This window comes from Phascolarctos cinereus, unplaced genomic scaffold, assembly GCF_003287225.1.
Source record: "Phascolarctos cinereus isolate Bilbo 61053 unplaced genomic scaffold, phaCin_HiC Scaffold_4;HRSCAF=312, whole genome shotgun sequence".
NCBI classification, from domain to species: domain Eukaryota; kingdom Metazoa; phylum Chordata; class Mammalia; order Diprotodontia; family Phascolarctidae; genus Phascolarctos; species Phascolarctos cinereus.
Genome location: NW_027555847.1, coordinates 135403776 through 135423070, shown reverse-complemented (window position 1 = coordinate 135423070; position 19295 = coordinate 135403776). Strand labels below are relative to the sequence as shown.

Genomic DNA, 19295 nt, shown 5'->3' with positions numbered 1-19295 from the left:
CTCTCATCTGGTTAGTTCTCTAGGCACTATGCCATGCCGCCTCTCCCTGCATTAGCATGTGACAGTGGATGGCTAAAGGGACTGGACTGACAATCTTTTCTACCCTGCCAACAAAAGGTATGTACCAAATACCTAATTTTGATATGGAACCTAATTTTTTCATAGATCTTTCTAAATTTAGCATCCCCTATTTCTGTCTCCCAAACATGCTTGGTCTGTCTCACCTCCTTATTAACCATTTTATCCTGAATTAGGGAGGGCAGAGTCATCTTTAAAAGTGAGGAAAATGGGGCAGCTAGGTGGTGCAGTGGATAGAGCACCGGCCCTGAAGTCAGGAGGACCTGAGTTCAAATCTGGCCTCAGACCAAACACTTGACACTTACTAGATAGGTGACCCTGGGCAAGTCACTTAACCCCAATTGCCTAAAAACAAAAAACTAAACAAATAAAAGTGAGGAAAATGAGACAGAGAAATGAGTGATTTTGCCTAAGGCTATATACAATTTAGTAGCAGGGTCAACACCAGAACCCATTTCTCTTCACTCTTAATCTAATGTTTTTGTTTTTCCATTAGGTCATACGTAGATTCACAGGCATGTAGAAGTCAGGCAGAGACGCTTATCTGTTAGGCATGGGAGTTGGGGGGGGCGGTTTACATTCCCTTCCTAGGTTCTTATTAACCCATGGACAAATATACCTCACTTTATACAGCAGGTGTGTTCCTGAGAAAGTGGGTGAAAATCAAAATGATATTTGTTCCTTCATAACCTGCAGCCACAGGTGAAAGATGGATTTGAAATGACTTTTCTAAGACAGGCTAGCATAGCAACCCAATTAAATGTTAGTGTACCTAAAATTAATTCCTCTTTTTACAGAAATGAAACCCTCAAAACTGCTAGAAATGAGGCACTGATGTATATTTTCTCTAAGGTAAACAATTACTCATTACTCTGCCATTCCCTATGAGTGAAAAACCAAATGGCATTAGCAGGATCTGGACCTGATTAACAGCCTAGACCTTGGGTTAATGCATATAGAAACAGACCTTCCTGCAGGATTTCAATACGAGCTCTAGGGAACAGCTGGTCCTTTTTTATTCTTAAAGTTGACTTTTAAAATGAAGGGTTAATTTTCCAACTGAATGGTCAATGTTTTGCACAAGGAGAGTCACTAAATGTTAGAACTATAAATATCTTTAAGAATAATCTAGCCCAACCACTCTGCATTGCTTCAACTATCCCCTCTATTCAGATTCCCTGACCAAATCTGTACCTCTCACCCAAAAGCCAGGGTCCAGCACATAGTACATGCTTAACAAATGTTTGTTGAATTTGATTGAATTATAAGCCAGACCTACACCTGACACTCCACAGTTCAAAGTTAGGTTTTTGCTGACTTCGTTATTGCTGTCAATATACCTAATCTTGGGGTAGCTTTGACTTTTCATTTTCCTATCAAGTCTAAACTTTATCAATTCTAACTCTGTGCTCTAACTATTGCATCCTCTTCTCTATTCCCATGCCACCTGGCATAGTGGATAGAATGCTGGACTTAGGAATCAGGAAGAACAGAGTTCAGATCTTACATCAGACACTTATTAGCTGTGTGACCCTGGGAAGGTCACTTAACTGCCCTGGGCCTCAGTTTCCTCATCTGCAAAGTGAGGGGATGGGACTCATTGACCACTGAGGTCCCTTCCAGCTCTAAATATGTGAAGCTATGACCACTTTAGTTGAGGCTATAATATACTTCCCTGAACTATAGCAACAACCATCTAACATGTTTTTCTACCTCCATTTTCTCCCCAACTCCAGTTCATCCTCCAGACTGCTTATAGGTCAGTCTTACAGGCATGCATTTTGTCAAGTCACTAATCTGCTCAAAAGTCTTTCAACTCCTTATTGTCTAATGAGTAAAGTTCTAACTACTTGGTTACACCAAAGCTCCCACCTGGCAAACATGCGGAGATCTTCAGGGTTCTGAGCAGCAGGGACACTGAGGATGGCTTCCCGCTCATGCTCTGACAAGCTGGCCAACAGATTCTCAGTCATCCTTTTATTCAGTGGGGAGTCTCCACTGGGGAGCAGCTCAGCACTGGAGTTCTCCATACTGGGACTTGTGAGGGTCATGTCATCACTGCTGGCTATAGGAAAGAACATGGGGTCAGGTGATAGGACCTTATACTTTTCTGTGACAGGACTAAGTGAGGCCAAGGCCTCTCTGAGAACTAAGACAAAAGCTGTTGTGCCTTGTCTTATTCCTCTTGGCGGCATGTGCACTCTCTTCCAGTCTCTGAACAGACCACATCTTTGTTAACAGGAGTGCCCAGAAGAAGCCACATCCTGACTGGTCCAGTTTATCTCCCCATCCCCAAGGACAGCCAACTCTTTTGATATTCCTGCTTTTGCCATTTCCCTCACTGGCATGTTCCCCTGAAGGCCAGCTGTTTTACACAGCCATCTGAGCTGGAATTAGCAACTCCTTCTCTTGTGTCCACCAAGGATTTTTTTTTTTAAGTGAGGCATTTGGGGTTAAGTGACTTGCCCAGGGTCAAAAAGCTAGGAAGTATTATGTGTCTGAGGCTGTATTTGAACTCAGGTCCTCCTGAATCCAGGGCTGGTGCTCTATCCACTGCGCCACCTAGCTGCCCCCCACCAAGGAATTTTGATGGAGGAGATAACAGGTACATGGTATACGGGTAGCAGTAGGGGAAGGAAGCAAGTAATATGAACCACAGAAGCCAAGGTGAGGTCACTGGAAAGGGAGTCTGGTTTAGGGGAAGTGGGTTGCAGGTTATGGACCTGCAAATTAATTGTATTTTAGGATTTTTTAAAGTCTCTCTAAATTCCTGAAACATACATGACACAGTTTGACAAAAGACAATGAAAAGAGCACTGGATTTGGAATCAGACAACTTAGGTTCAAATTCTGACTCTGCTACTAACAATCTGTGTGACCTCTGGCAAGTTATTTAATCTCTGGGGGATTGGACCAGATGATTTCTAAGGTCCCTTTCAGTTTTAAACCTATGATCCTAAGGATCACAGATAAGTCCTAGAATAGAAACAAGTCCTAACCACTGTCTTACAATGGTAGGTTTGAGAAACAAAGAGGCATTTCCTCATCTTTAAAGATAAGGAAAAGGATCACAAGGGAATTCTGGTATAAGGAGCTCAGAACTTTCTTTTGCAGACTTAAGTTTCCACCCTAGAAGCTGTGACTGATTTTGTAAAAAACATTCAGAACTGAATCTGAGTGTTGTCCTTCCAAGTGGCCCCTTTGGGAAGCTATGCATTTAGTACAAAAGCTGACTGCTACTGCTCAGAACTTTTGCGAAATTCTATGTGGAAATTACCTTTAGAGCCTAGTGAACACTGAAGTTGAAATTATTTTTGATGATAGCACATCTTCAACTTTGGTGGGGAGAGGCTGGAAATAGCTCAGTGTTTTTTTGGAGCCAAGTTTGGCAAATACAAGGATCATGGTGGGAAATACAACTTTTGGATTTGTTTGTTTTAAAGAAGTATGAATCTAAAGTAATGAAACCGATTCTCTTGTGTGGCTCCTAAATGGGCTTTCATGGCATTTCTAAGAATTCTGAACACCACCAACACGGATAGAGTTTGAGCATACCTTGGAAAGGAATATATTCACTGAAATCCATGTATTCTAATGAGTTGTTACAAAATCAGTCTCAGCTTGAACGAAAAGGTAGTTTGGCTGGTATTTTTTTTTTTTGAGAAGGACTTCTGGAGATCAGTATCTCTTCAAACAAAGTACTCTGGGACAGGTTTGTTTCAACTATCCTCTCTATGAATGTGAAGAAAATCTGATGGCTAGTTCCTTGTTCCCCAGCCCTTGGCTTAGCTGTTTCCAGGTTGTCCCCTGCTCAGACCATGGGACTTCTTGACATACCCCCTAAAGATCCTGCTCTTCTAGCAGCCCAACAGGCTTATCTCAGGATGCTTCGTAGAGAGAAGACAGTGCTGGGCTTGGAGTATGTAGACTTAAGGTCAAAGCCAAGCCTTGGCACTTAGAGCTATAGGACTATGGGCAAGTGACTTCATTCCTCTGACCCTCAGCTTCCTTGTCTTGAAAATAGGGATTAACAATATCTGTACCACCAACTTCCCAGGGTTACTGTGGGGGCTGTTGTTTGGGACTCTGGGAATCTTGTGAGTTATCAATAGCAAAAATAACAGCAATCTTATTTTTAAGGAGCAAGTGCTTTTGTACAGTGCTTTCTAATTAGTTCAGTCCTGGCCTTACAGACTTGCAGCCAGACACATCCTGTGCCAGTCAGAGGAAAGCAGAGGGGAGCTCCAGGTCCAGGATGGGCTCCAAGGTAATGGAGTCTCTGCCTAAGACCAAAAAGGGGAGAACCCAGCCTCAAGCCGCAGCAAGAGCTTTAGATGAGCTGCAGCAAAGTACTCCGGAGGATACAGAAAATGCTAACTGATCAATTACTATAGAAGGTCGTAAATCCTTTCTTTAAAATGATTATGACTCATTGGTTTGAAAGGGCATAGGCAGTGACAGAGGAAAGGCCCCTCCCAGCCCCAGGAGTTCCTAATACTCCTGAGATCAGGATAAAATTGTACTTCTTCAGCTAACTTATAGAAGATACCCAAGGGAGGAGGGGTCAGTCAGAGGTGACTAAAATGAAACTAAAATGAGAAAGCTTGGAGCCCATGTCCAGGCTGTCTAAGAAGCAGTTTGGCTTCACTCCCTCTGGAGCTCTGAGGATTGAGCAAAGGACTGGGAGAGTATGTACACAAAGGGGAACATTCCCCATGGGGTCTTAGGCTGTTCCTGAGAATAGGCACACGCTGCAGTGAGCTTGGAAGGAGTTCTGAAGAGAAGGCCGGCAATCACAAGTATTTGCTCCCTACTGAGTACACACCTGCACACCCAAACCAAGTTGTCCAGTTATCCCAGTTCCCAAGACCAGGGACATGAGAGGTGGGAGTCTCGATATCAGGCCACTCCTCACATCTTCCTGGGGATAGGCTCCCTCCCCCTTTCTGAGGCAAAGCTAGAGTATCAAGAGAGGTGATCCTACTTGGTGAGCCAAAGCTCAGGGCATTGGGTGTGCTGAGGCTTCTGCCTCCCACGCGGGCGGTGAAGGGGACATCCTCCTCTCGTGTTCGACTCTCTTCTTCGTTGGGGGGCACCATCAGGCAAACATATGTATGCAGTTGGATCAGAAGCCTATGCTGAAGCATCCAGATCACCATCTGGATGAGTTGTGTCTACAAAGACAGTAGGGGAATTTCATGAGGGAAAACATAAAAAAGGAGAAAAAACCAGACCTCAGTGAAAAGTCAGGCCCAGAAAAGAATGATACTCTTTGACACCCAACACTGGGGAAGCCCTAGGCCACATGCACTTCTAGTCACATGTAGGCATTAACTGCTGCCTCCACCTATGTGGCCCCATATTTCTCCTGATGACAGGCCCAGAATCCACCTTCTCAGCTAAGTACCCCACTCCACACGTTATTGAGAAAATGGAGACTATTTTGCCATGAGCTCCTCTTCTCTTCTTTACGACTCTGAATTCCCACAGTCTCTCTTTTATTCTAGTCTCCGATGAAGAGGTGATTCTTCTTCTCACCAGGGCCAACCCCTTTTCACATTCCCTTGATCCCACTGCCTTCCTTCTCCAGCAAATTGTCCCCACAATCATTCCTTTTCTAATCTTCAGTCTATCTCTATACTGATTCCTTCCCAACTTCCTACAAATATATGTATGCTTCCTTCAACCTCAAAAAAAAAAACCCAACTCTACTAGATCCTACTATCTCTCAGGCCAACATCCTATTCTCACCTTTATTACACTATGCTCCTAGAAAAAGGTGTCTCAACTCATTGCTTCCACTTCTTTTCTTCTCTCTTGCTTCTCAACCCTTTGTAGTCTATCTTGGGACGTCACCACTTAACTAAAACTGCCCTCTCCAAAGCAACCAATAATCTAATTGCTAAATCTGATGACCTTTTCTTGGTCCTTGACCTTCCTGACCACTCACACCTAACACTACGTAACGCCGTGACATCCTGAACACCGTCTCCTCTTTGGGTATTTATCACACTTTTCCCCTCCTCACTCTCCTTTGTTGGTTGATCGTATGTATCATGATCACATAGGCTCACCATGTTATTGTTATCCTAGAGTCCTCACTTTCCCCTATCTTGCTAACTCTTGTAATTTCTACTTCTACAGTGTCTCTTGCTTCCATGCCCTTCTCTCTCCTCACATGTCTATCAGCCTAGCTCAGGCTCTCCTCACCTTTCACCTGGAATACTGCAATAGCTTCCTATTTGGTCTCCCTGCCTCAAGACTCTTCTCACTCCAATTCATTCTCTACACAGCTGCTGAAGTGACTTTCCCAAAAAGCAGGTCTGATCAGATCACCCCCCCCAATCAATAAACTACAATAACTCCCTACATTAACTTCAGGATCAAATATAAACTCCTCTGCTTGGCTCTTAAAGACCTTCACAACCTGGCTCCAACCTCCTTATCCAATCTTGTTATACACATTATTCCCCTTCCCATACTATTTGGCTCAGCCACACTGACCTCCTTGCTGTCCTCACCTACCACCTCCCTTTTCCTCATCATCATTCCCCAGTGCCCCATGCCTGGAATGCACCTTCTCACTTCCTTTCACCTTTTCTTTTCTTCAAAACTCAGCTCAAAAGCTGCCTCCTATTTGAAGTCTTCATGATTCTCTGTTCTCCCAGATGCTAAGGCCCTCCAGAAAGTTCACCTGCATTTATTTTATATATTCTTATTTATATAAACACAAAATGAACCTCTTTGGGAGACAGACTATTTCACTTTTGTCTCTGTATTGCCTGTTTCTCCCACTTCAAAAAAAATCACAGGAATCACATTTTCCCAGCAGAAAATTCCTGCAACTGAGAGGCAGTGCTCAATCTTAAAGGCCCTATTCTAATTTCCTGTGAATGAAGAAAGCAACATGGAATGGTGCGTAAGTCCTGGATGCAAATAATGCCTAAGAAATTTACTATCTGTGTAACCCTGGGCAAGCCATTTAACCTCACTGTACCCTATTTTCTTCATCTGTAAAACACTGGAGTTGGACTTAATGGCCTTTGAAGTCTCCTCTACCTTTAATATATGATCTTATGAGGAGGGGGCTGTATTTTAGTGTTTCTTTTTTTTTTTGGTGAGGCAATTTGGGTTTTAAGTAACTTGCCCAGAGTCACACAGCTAGTGTAAGTTATGTGTCTGAGGCCAAATTTGAACTCAGGTCCTCCTGACTCCAGGGCTGGTGCTCTATCCACTTCGCCACCTAGCTGCCCCTGTATTTTAGTGTTTCTCAGTCTTTTGGAATCAGAAAACTCTTAACAATTAAGGCCAGCACGGGCAGCACTTTCCACCCCTAAAAAGTTTTCACTGGTTCTAAGTGCAGAAGCTCTCATAAAAAGGCTTTTGCATCACCTCAAAACCCAAAAGGGTCAAGTCCCAAGTCACATTGGCAGAATAGTCCTCGGTGCAGAAAAAAGGTAAAGGCATCTTGTTCAATGCACTTTTGAGGATCAAAGTCCCTAAGTAACATCTTGTATCTACAGCAGTAAACTTAGCCTGGGCCATTCTCAAGACTGCCATCAGCACTGACAAATTCATCAAGTTGCTACCAGTACCGCTGAATCATTCAAGTCCAACCCAATGTTACCCAATCACAGTGGGAGTTCAGAGGCATTCATTCTGTCCCTCACACATCCTTTTTGTGAACACATGATAGCAAGTGTGAGGTGGCACGTGGGTTGGTACGTAGATGGGCAAGTGTGGGAAGGAGATTCAATATAAGTAAACATTTTCTTTAATTCAACTTACAATAGCTAATTCAATCAGCTTACTGAGATCTCAGAAACAAAATGTAGAATAAAGTAGAATACAGAGGCTATAAGTGGGGGAAAAGCTGATTATGCCAAAAAGTATGAGATATTTTTAAAGGTTCTTATCTTCACTTTCTGGAAACCAAATCACCCCTTCATTCTTCACACTTCCCTCTTATTGTCAATGTCATCTCAGTGTGAAAACCTTCCTTTACAGCTTCAAAAAGGAAAAAAAAAGAAAAACAAGGCATGCAATGATGCCCTTTCTGTAAAGTGCCAGTTTCCCCTGGAAATGCCCCACTTAATGACTGAGTAAAACTGTTTTACATCTACAGAAGTTAACATTTCTAATTGCTCCATTCCCAGACTTACAAAATATCCTTCCTCCTGGAACTTTCCTACTTCAATTTCTCTTTCAGCCCTCCCAGCCAACTGCTGCTTAATGAACCTCACTCAGGCTCAGATAACATTTCACTCCTTCATCATGGGTCCACTTCGCTACACTGGCTAAAAAAGGGTGTAATGTGCTGGGTAGGAACAGAGAATCAAGTACAAAGGACTGAACGTGTAAACAAAGGAACAGTTCAAAGCATAACCAATTAGGAAGAAAGTCAGATTTCAAGCCACATGAGCTAAATTGGGGAACCTAAGAGATCCAGATGGGGAGCAAGAGGTGTATCCACTAGCCAGTTCCAGACCAGATCATACATTGTGTATCATGCAGACATCTGCTCTGGCCACCTTGCCATATGCCCTGCTGCTCTTCTGTTTCCTCCATGTGGACCAGGACCTCTAGAATGGACATCCAGAAACCATACCTCTAATCCCTGGGGAAGTTCCACCATCCATTCACTACTACCCTGGGCCTGAACTACACTGACATATATCTCTGCTACTATATCTAGCTATGCCTTATATCCTATTCAACTGTCCACCTAGTCACCTTGCCATCTAGAGCCACTTTTCCCCGACACACACAGCGCGCGCGCGCACACACACACACACACATACACAATGCCCTCCCCCGCCACTTTCCATCTCTTGCTCTGGAACACTCACCAAATCAACTGCCTTATGCCAAATCAACTCCATCCCTCTGATTCCTGAGGCCCCAACCCCCTTATTCAGCCACCATTCCCTGCTGTATGTTGTCTCCTCATCTGGGACAGGGACTGCTTCCTTTTTGTATTTGTTTCTCAGCACTTAGTGAGTACTTGATACACAGCAAGTATTTAATAAATGCTCCTTTATCTATTCATTATGGAAGCCATGATTAATGGTACACAAGGTGAGTCATATAAAATTAGTATCTGCTATGCTCCCCTCTTGGTTTAAATATTTCTCACAACGGAGGCAGGGACACAGACTGGAAAAGACTTAACTAGAAAGCAGTTCTTGGGGCCAAAATATAACAGGGTATTCTTGGACCTGGCATACTGGCTCTTCTCACCAGCTTTCTCTCATAGACCCAATTGAGCTCTAGGGCTCCATTCCAGTTATTAAAGGCTATGTGCATGCACCCTGATGAGAAAGGCAGGATGTACAGTGCCAAGAGCAATTCCCCTTCTCTCACTGGAGCAGCCACAGCCTAGAGATTCAGAACCTTGGGCCCCAGTGAAAACAAAGCTCTCTTTGCTTCTGATATCAATGGAAAAACATCCCAGGTCCCAGTAAGGGGCTGAACTTAAGCTCTGTCCTCTCAGTTAAAGGTCAATATCATCTTGCCAGGGTGAAGTTTCCAGATAAGAAAATCAGCTCATTTGAGCCTAGAAGAGGGCCCCTTTGGTAGTGGGAAAAGAGAAGCCAAGCAACTTGTCCCACTCTCTAACTAAAACAAGTAACCTCAGTTGGAAAATCCACATTAGGAGACAGCCGTCCTCTGGGGGATTTTTAGAATGCTAATGACATGGGCTGGCCTTGCCTGGGAAGTGGTGGGAACAAAGAGCTAAAACTCCATTTTCTGTCACACAACTCTAACGATATGGATAACATGTAAAGTCATGCCCACTAGAAACACTGGGAATAGGGGAGTTACATAAAGAAATAAATGGGTGGGTAGAGGTTTTTAAAGGTTACCCTGTTTAACCCCTGCCCCCAGGCGGACCCAGTGATGCACAGCAACTTACCTCCTGCACTGGTGGAGCAAGAGGATTCTTGAATTCTGATAAAGAAACTGGCAATGAGAATTTGGCAAGAACAGATGGCAAATCATGAGCAGGGAACTGCCGAGAAAACTGATCAGCCAGTGGAGAATATCTGTTGCAAACAAGAATAAGAAACAGTCAGGTCTCTCCACCAGAAATGGATGCAATAATACTCCAGATGTCTGACAGAGGCAGAATACAATGGGATGAGAACAGGACTGCATAATATATGGATGGCCTGAGGGTCACTTGCGGCCCACCGAAGGAGTTCAGGGGCTGTAACGTGACCAATGGCAACCAGGCATTGTCAATCTGTCTCTAGTCTAACCTATCTTCAGCCTGAAGAAGTTTAGCCTATTTTAATTTTGGCCCCTCCCTACTGCCAAGTTGTGCAGGTCTGGATTAGAACCCCCTTTGTTCTGGATATTGTGCTTCTACCTGTTAATGTAGTCTAAAGTTATATTAGCCTTGTGTTCTTGGCACATGTACTTCACACACTTTTCTCCTACTGTGTTTTCTGGTCAAGGACATCCCAAGCTGCTCTCTTTAAAGATTAGGAGTCCTGGGTAGGGGCTATGCATGAAGGAGAAGCATTTCTTGGTGTGGAGGTTATATCAGAGCCCAACAAAGCATGCAGGCTTTAGGATGCAGCTAGGAAAATTCAAAGTTTATGGCTTTTAACAATCTTATCATTAAGGTTCTCTGAAGGTAAAGTGAGATAAACAAATTATATCCTAACTCAAACATGCCACCACAATGGAAGGATCTGCAGAACAGGAGGGTTCTGCATCTTTAAGAGTGGGACAGTGGACTGTGTACATCTCTGATTTTTCTCATCTTCCCCCTTCACTGATACTCTGCCTTTTTAGCTAAGCATATTTTGCTGGGAAGCTTCTTGTGTGTCTTAGCTTCAAAAACTTCTGTTCTGTGCATAATATTCCCCAAATGGGGAATGCCAAATGGGATCACATAACCATAAAATTGAGACTTGGAAGGGAACTAGAGGTCATTTAGTTCACTTTATACCTAAGCAGTTAAAGCAGTCCAGCATATGGCTAACGTCCATCTGAAGCCCTTCAATGAGAGGGAACTTCCACCACCCACCTCTTACTCTCCCCAGACAGCCTATTCCACTCTTGGATGGAGTGAAAATCTGTCTCACTATACTTTTCTTTAGTCAGTCACAGTTTTGCCTTCTAAGTCCAAGCAGAACAAGTCTAATCTCTGTCTTACATGAAAGCTCTTAGATTATGTGAAGACAGCGATAATATCCCCTCCTAAGTTTTTTCTTCTCCAGAATAAATAGCCACCATTCTTTCAGCTCTTCCTCATATGGCACAGTTTCCATTCCATTTACCTTCAAGCTCTCCACACACTCGAGGTTATTAATATCCTTCCTAAAATCTAGTGTTTAGTATTGTACACAATATTCAAGACGTGATCTGACGAGGGAAGATTACAATTAAACTATTAACTGTTTCATGCTGGACATTAGAAATCTATTGACGTGGCCTAAAATCACACTAGCTTTTTTAGCTGCTAACTCACAAGTTTATGGCTTACTAAAAAGCCCACAGTCTCCTTATGAATGCATCTAGCTACATCTCTCCCATCTATACATACGTAGTTGGATAGTTTGTTTAGACTCAAAGCTAATACTATGTTTATTCTTTCCAAACTTCATATCAGTAGATTTGGTCTATTGTTCTTTTCAGAACTTGACTGCATCAACACATTTTTCCCAGATTCATGCCATTTTCAGATCTGATAGATGAGTTCTTTATGTCTTCATGCCCAAGGGAAGCTAGGCAGGCTGGCCTAGTTGAAGCAGCAAAGCACCCTGAGGGAGAGACAGGAAGCAGTATGGGCCAAGGGAGTCAAAATACTTATGCCACCTTGACTACTATCCTCAAACCCTGATGGAGATAGCCCAGGATCCTGAACCCAAGAGCCTTGGGAATGGCTGGGTCCTGAAAACCACCAGACCTGCTTCCCACAGCCACCACTGAGGAGAGATATCATTGTGTAGAAGGGGCCACCTCATCACCACCAGCAACCATTACTGACTAAATGTCACCAATAAGCACAGGAGCCCTAGATGTGGCAGTACACCCACTGCCCCCAAAGCCACCAGGTCTGCTTCTAGCACAGTCCTCCTGTGGAGAAGGGGCCAGCCACATATAGGGCAGGCGAGCTAGCCTAGCTGAAGCAGCAAGGCACCCTGAGCGAGAGACAAGAGGCAATCTGTGTCAGGCAAAACAAACCACCACCATCATCCTGACTGCCACATCTCTCCTCAGAACTAGACTGAGACAGCCCAAGATCCTGAACCCAAGAGCTTTTGGAATAATAAAGCTTCCAGCCCATTGTCCTCAGCCCACCATCCTGGGAAACAACTCTTGTGGAGATGCAGCCTGGCAACGGCTCCTGCAAGTGCTCCAGCCACACTTACTGAAGACCCCGAAAAGAAAGTTCTTGTCACCAAGTACTTGACACTATCAAATGGTTTAACAATAGAAACGGATAAGATTTTATCAGTGGAACCCAACATTAAAGAAGAGGAGTTACCATCTCCTTTGCTGAGGTTCCCTAAGGACCATGGGACCTTCCCAACTGACCTATAGCTAATACTTTCTATATATGTTGTCTCCACCATTAGAATGTGAGCTCCTTGAGAGCAGGCACTGTCTAACTTCTCTACCTTAGCACAGTGCTTTACGTGTTTGTTGAGTTGTTTCAGTCGTGTCTGACTCTTCATGACCCCACTTGGGGTTTTCTTGGCAAAGATACTGGAGTGGTTTGCCATTTCCTTCTCCAGCTCATTTTACAGATGAGGAAACTGAGGCAAACAGGGTTAAGAGACTTACCCAGGATCACACGCTACTAAGTGTTTGAAGCCAGATCTGGACTCTAGTTCTCTTCACTCCAGGGCCTACACTCTATCCACTATAACACCCAGCTGCCTGCACATTTTAATTGCTTAATAAATACTTTAATTAGCATCAGTACCACACTAAAGTCTTTTTTCCATTTATATTTATAATATTTATAAATATATTATTGACATATTTATCAGCAGTCTTTGGGTCTATTCAAATAATTTTAACCTTCAACTCATCCTCAACTCTTCCCTCTCTCTCAGTCCTCATCTGTGGCTATGTCTTGTCAAGTTCACTGCCACAATGTATCCCACATCTGCTCCCTTCTTTCCACCAATACAGCCACCATCTTAGCTCCAGTCAAGTTCAGGTTTTTCATTTCTTATCTGCACTGCTGCAGTAGATGCTTACCAAGTCTCCCCATCTTTAGTCTCTCTCCTCTGTAATACACCCTCCATTCTCCTGTCAGGTTTACATCTCATTTTTGTTTGGTTTTGGACTTTTGAACCAAACCTGTGATTTCACTGGTATAGGGAGTTCCTGGTGAGAAAACTCCTTCCACCAATGCAAGTCAAAACCTGATTTGCAACTTATAACCTTAGCAAGTTACTAGGGCCGCTGAGAAGTTAAGTGACTTGGGTGTGGGGGGTGGTTCAGACTGAGTATGTGTGAGAGGCAGGATGTGAACCCAGGTTATCCTGACTTAAGGACAGCTCGGTACCCTCTACACCACAGTTCTTTGTCACAAACTGAGATTCCTATAGCACAGGTCAGACCGAGTCACTCAGATGCTCAAGAAGCTTCAGTGGCGGTCTTGCCTCTAGGATAAAATACAGATCTTTTGACTTTGAAAGCTTTTGGCTCCCCCCTACCTTTCCAGAATTACTGCATGTTATTCTCCATGCACTCTATGCCCCAACCAACCTAGCCTCCATGCTGTTTTCCAGCATTCCATTCCATGCGTTTCAAAGGCTACCCCCACTCCACCCCTTGCTGGGAAGTCACTGCTACTTTCTAAGCTTAGTTCAAAAGGTACCTCCCACAGAAAGCCCACCTTGATTCTTTCCTACCTCCCCCAACCCCCAAGTTGCTAATATCCCCTTTCTAGGAATTACTTTGCACATATTTTTCATTTAATTTCCTAAGTATATTGTCTCTCCAATACAATGTAAACTGTTTGAGGTAAAGGTCTATTTCATTTTTGCTTTTCCTTAAGAGCCTAACACAGCATCTAGCATATAGCAGGCACCTAATAAATACTCATTGAATGAATGAATGTATTACTATCTAGCCCTCATTTCTTCCTCTTTTCCATGAGTACAGCCAGACTGATTTTGTCAGATTTTTCAGTGGTTGAGTTAGAGGCAAGAGAGTGCAACAGAAGAAGCAACTGGCTTTGGGAGTCAAGAGATACCTATGTTCAAACCCCAGCCATGATATTTACTAGCTAAAAGACAACAGGCAAGTGGCTAAACTCCCCCTGAGCTTCAGGTTCCTCTTTCCTGTAAAACAGATATGAGAATCATATACCTCACTAGGTTATGGGAATCAAATGCCATGATGTTCAAGAGAGCCATGAGTATACTTAGAAGTGGCATATAAATATCATCTATTATCATATCCTAGTCTACTCTCATCAAAAAGGAAATGTTAGTGATTTTAATGAACTCAAGTTGGGCAACACACTAGAATCATGAGTCCTCTTTCTTTCCTGCCAACACCAGTAGCTCACAGTATTATCGCCTTTGAATTCATACCATTTTTTACATTATTGGTACATGAAGGTTGGCATTCTCAGTACATGGCTTTAGATGCTTTGAAGGAAAAGTGCTTTGAAGATATAATCAGATCAATTTGGAATCAACCACCTGGTTTGGCTGTTGAAAGTAGTACTTGGAATAATGGGATGAGAGTGCAGGTGAACAAAAAATCTCAAGAGTTATCTTTTTAGGTCTGCTGAGATGAAAAACAAACAGACAAACAAACAAAGCCTTCCTACAGCCTTTCTTAAGGACTGGAATGGGATTTTTTTTAAAGGTAGTGTTAGCTAAAAGCAATACTCCCATTTTGTGTTCCAAGCTTCTTTTGTACTCCCAAAGCACTTTCATGTATCTATTACCTGCTTTCTTGCACAGAGCACTCCTGGTAGGTAAGGAAAGGATGTTGTTTTTCTTCCTATGAAACAGATAGGGAAACTGAGGCTCTGAGAAGGAAGGGGCTTGCCCAAGGTCACACAGGTATGGGAAGGAGCCTGCAGTTGTCTAGCACTATTTCCCTATTTGCTGGGTGGACCACTAAGGGAACAGCTCTTCTTGAGGCCCTGAGCAGAATTCATCCAGCAAAACAGCTCATGAGGCAGAAAGAACACTAGAAGGCAAGAGATGCTAGTTCTAACCCCAGCTTTACCACTAATTTGTTGTATGATATTGAATAAGTCATTATTAAACACATTCCAGCTGTAGGGTGATGGGCAAGTTACTTAACTTCCTCCTGCCCCAGGCCACCTTTCAGACTGCAAGGTACAGAAGAGTTGCTATTTTACTTTAGGAAAGGAAGTTCCACACACGGATGAAATCATAGATCTAGATAAAAAATTGCCTGTTCTCCACCCGGACACCCCATAGGCATTGAAAATTCAATATTTAAATATAATGAGGCAGAACTCACATGTCCTGCTAAACCTATCCCTCTCCCACACTTCCCCATCTCTGTTAAAGGCACCACCATCTTTTCTTTCAGTCAACTTTTGAGTTGCCCTTGACTTTTTACTCTTCCTCTCACCTTCTATATCCAATTAGTAGTAAAGTTTGGGCATTTTTACATCCACATAATCTTTCACATTCATAACCATCTCTCTGCTCACACAGCCTCTACCCTAGGTTAGGTCCTCAACACCTCTCATGTAAAGTAATGTAACAGCCTCCCTGCTTCCAGTTTTTCCTCTTGCCAATCTATCTGTCACAATGTTGCCAAACTGATATTCCTAAAACACTCGTCCCCCACTAATCAAAAATGTTCAATACCTTCCAACAGCCTTTAGGAGAAAATATAAAACCTAGCATTTAATACCCTCCACAATCTTGCTCCCACTTACTTCCCCATTCTTATTTTTTTATTCCCTTTCACAGACTCTCTCTTCTATAAAACTGGCCTACGGGACACTCCCCATACCCTTCCATGCCTTTACACAGATGGCTCCCCACATTTTCAATGCATTCCCTCATCTTGGCTACCTGTCACACTTAGTCTCCTTCAAGACACAGTTTAGGTGTCTCCCTCCTCTTTCTTTTCTTTTTCAAACCAAACACCTTTATTTGAAATGTACAAAATAATTGAATAAAATGGGTTTTTAATAATTTATGTGATTGTTTATTAACTTGAATTATCCTTATATTTGCTTTGAGTTTTCCCATTGTGTATGTTTGTGCGTGTGGGTGTGTGCTTACATGCAAATGTATTTCTAAAGTCAGCCTTAGAATAGTATATTTAAAGAAAGTTTCTTGGTAAGGAAAGTACATGTAAACAGTGTTTAGATTAACTAGGATCTTGGAAAAGATCCAGGCCATTTAGGGATGAACAAGAGTAGAAGAATATAAGGTGACAGAAGAGGGGTGGGACGTGTTCTTAGTAGGGATGTCCTTAGTAAGTATTGAAAAAGGGAAGGCTAGGACACTGGCTTTTATTTAACTACTAAAGTCTGGCCAAATTTTTTTTTTTTAGGCAATCGTGGTTAAGTGACTTGCCCAGGGTCACACAGCTAGTAAGTGTCAAGTGTTTGGTCTGAGGCCAGATATGAACTCAGGTATTCCTGACTTCAGGGCCGGTGCTCTATCCACTGAACCACCTACCTGCCCCCCGGCCAAATATTTTTTAGCTATTTACACCAGAAACATATTTCAGAAGTCTTCTAAATAAGAACCAGAAATGTCTCTACCCCATACCTTTTTTCCAAGTCAGACTTGATGATATCAGCACTCTCCTACTCATCCAGGGCAAGTGGTTAATCCCAACCCTGATAAGCCACGAGGTTCCAAAAACCATACTGCTGCTATTATTTTGTTCTTCATATTCTGATTTTTCTTTCTCCCTCCTCTTTCACAAGGCTTTTCCTAATCCTACCACTGTTAGAGTTCCGTCCCTAGTGCAACGAGTGTGCGTTATTTTGTAGGGGCTTTGTATTTACTTATCTGTGTCAGCCAATCAGTCAATAAACATTTATTAAGCACATACTATGTGCTGGACACTGCGTTATGTTCTAGGCACATAAAGAAAGGAACGAGACAGTTCCTATTCTCAAGGAGCTCACAAAATGGAGAAAAATACGAAAATCACCAGGCACAAACAAGCTATAAGCAGGATAAACTGGGGGTAAGCTCAGAGGAAAGGCACTAAAATTGTGGAGGTTCAGGAAAGGCTTCCTGTATAAGGTGGAATTTCACCTGGCACTTAGGAAATCAAGGCAGGGATGAAAAGGGAAGCACATTCCAGGCATCGGGCACAGCCTGTGAAAATGCCTGGAACTGGGAGCTGTAATAGCTTGTTCAAGGAACAGCAACAAGGCCAGTGTTACTGGGTCACATGGGAGTGGTATAAGGCGTAAAAAACAGGTGATGTTGGGGAGCAGGTTATGGAAGGCTTTCAGTGGTAAACAGGATTTTATATTTGATGCTGGAGATGACAGGGAGCCACTGGAGTTCAATGGGGGGGGGGCACGGTCAGACCTGCACTTTAGGAAGATCATTTAGACAGGTGAGTGGAAGAGTAGACAACTGTGGCAGGGAGACCAACTACAAGTCTACAAATATACATGCTATGTCCCCCTAGTGGAATGTTAGCTCTTGGGAGAAGCGATTCATTTATTTTTTTGTCTTTGTATCTCCACTGTCTAGCTCAATGCCTTGTACAGAACAGGAATTTAATATCACTTGTTGAGCTGAACTGGGAAATGAAGAGGTTTATGACTTATTCCATGAGGCAACCTCACTAACCATGGACTTATCAGAAATGACCTGACTACAGAGATGATCACTGATGCAGTGGATAGAGCCCTGGGCCTGTGTGGTCCTGGGGAAATCAATTAGCCAATCTGAGCCTCAATTCCCTCAGCTGTAAAATGGGGATAATATTAATAGCACCTGCCTCCGAGGACTGTTGTGTGAATCAAATCAGATCTTTGCCCTTACCTCTTTCATTCAATTTGATATCACAAACACATTATCCACACTCTGACTTATGCTCCAGAAGCAAACAGGTGGCACTCTGTCAGTTCCAGGAACTAGGAGACTAAGCGCAAGACAATTATTAGGAGTACAATCCTAGTTATAAAATCTGACCTAAGGCCATGGCCACTGTCTGATGTCAGAAGGCTAAACCACACAAAGATTACTCTTCACTTCCTACAGCATGAGGCAGCAAGGTGGCACAGTGGATAGAGCAACAGGCCTGAAGCTATCTTCCTGAGTTCAAATCTGGCCTCCAATAGTAGATGTGTGATCCTGGGTGAGTCACTTAACTCCATTTACCTCAGTTTCCTCATCTATAAAATGAGCTAGAGAAGGAAATGGCAAACCACTCCAGCATTTTTGCCCAGAAAACCCTAGATTAGGGTCAGAAAGAGTTGGACACAACTGAAAAACGACTGAACAACAATTGAACCCTACAGAATGGAAGTAGGTAAGAAGGACACAAGTTCCTCACTGCTTCTTCTGACCATGTCTTTTCTAACTGCTATCTAAAAAAACAAAAAGGTGGTGAGGTTGCCAGTGCCTTTGCTTTTGGCCAAAATATTTCCCCCATGGTATGGTGCAATCTTTGGCAGTTGTCACACAGCCACTTCCTACTCACAGGCACACACTGGCATTGGGAGACAGCATGTAGACGTTGTTCTCACACAGTGGGTAGATGATGATGGCCTTGCCCCAGTATACCAAGTGGGCAGCAAGCTGGAAAACCTGCAGAGACACAGGAGGCAAGGGAAACAGGAAAAATGTAAAACAAATTGCGATCTAGGTCTCCCTCTAGGTGAGAGGTGTTTGCTCGAAGTCCAAGAGAACAGGTTTCCTCCCTGCTTCCTCTCAGGGGTGATTATCACAAGTCTCTGAAGAGATTCCTCCCCTCATTTAGAGACAACATGTGGCAGGTAAGAATGAATCAGAGTTTCAGAAGAAATAATGTGTTTTCAAGGCTTGTTTCCTATTTTGTACCAATTTTTACATTTCCAACTTCCTACCAGGTCCCAGTGGGCAGAAACTGTGCAGACAGACAGTACCTCCCCCTAACTTGGAGCCCTGGATTTGTGTTTTAAACAGATGAACTTGAAATCTGCTGTTTTGTATTATCATTTCCTGTGTTCAACACACTCCTATTTTTAAAGAGGGTCATATTTTTTCAATCAGAGGTCCCTG

At 43.1% G+C, this 19295-nt stretch overlaps 1 protein-coding gene across 9 annotated transcripts in view; it reads right to left on the bottom strand.

Moving 5' to 3' along the window:
* NPRL3 (NPR3 like, GATOR1 complex subunit) overlaps nt 1-19295 on the bottom strand; it is an 89233-nt gene that overhangs the window by 14961 nt on the left and 54977 nt on the right. For 8 of the 9 annotated variants that reach the window (XM_021006587.2, XM_078152617.1, XM_021006581.2 and 5 more), the window contains 4 exons: nt 18736-18842; nt 9995-10124; nt 5063-5252; nt 1951-2143 (listed from right to left, as the gene is read on the bottom strand). In XM_021006587.2, the coding sequence (XP_020862246.1) occupies nt 1951-2143; nt 5063-5252; nt 9995-10124; nt 18736-18842 (620 nt within the window). The remainder of the gene's footprint in view (nt 1-1950; nt 2144-5062; nt 5253-9994; nt 10125-18735; nt 18843-19295) is intronic. The other variant, XM_021006590.2, reaches the window with a different exon arrangement.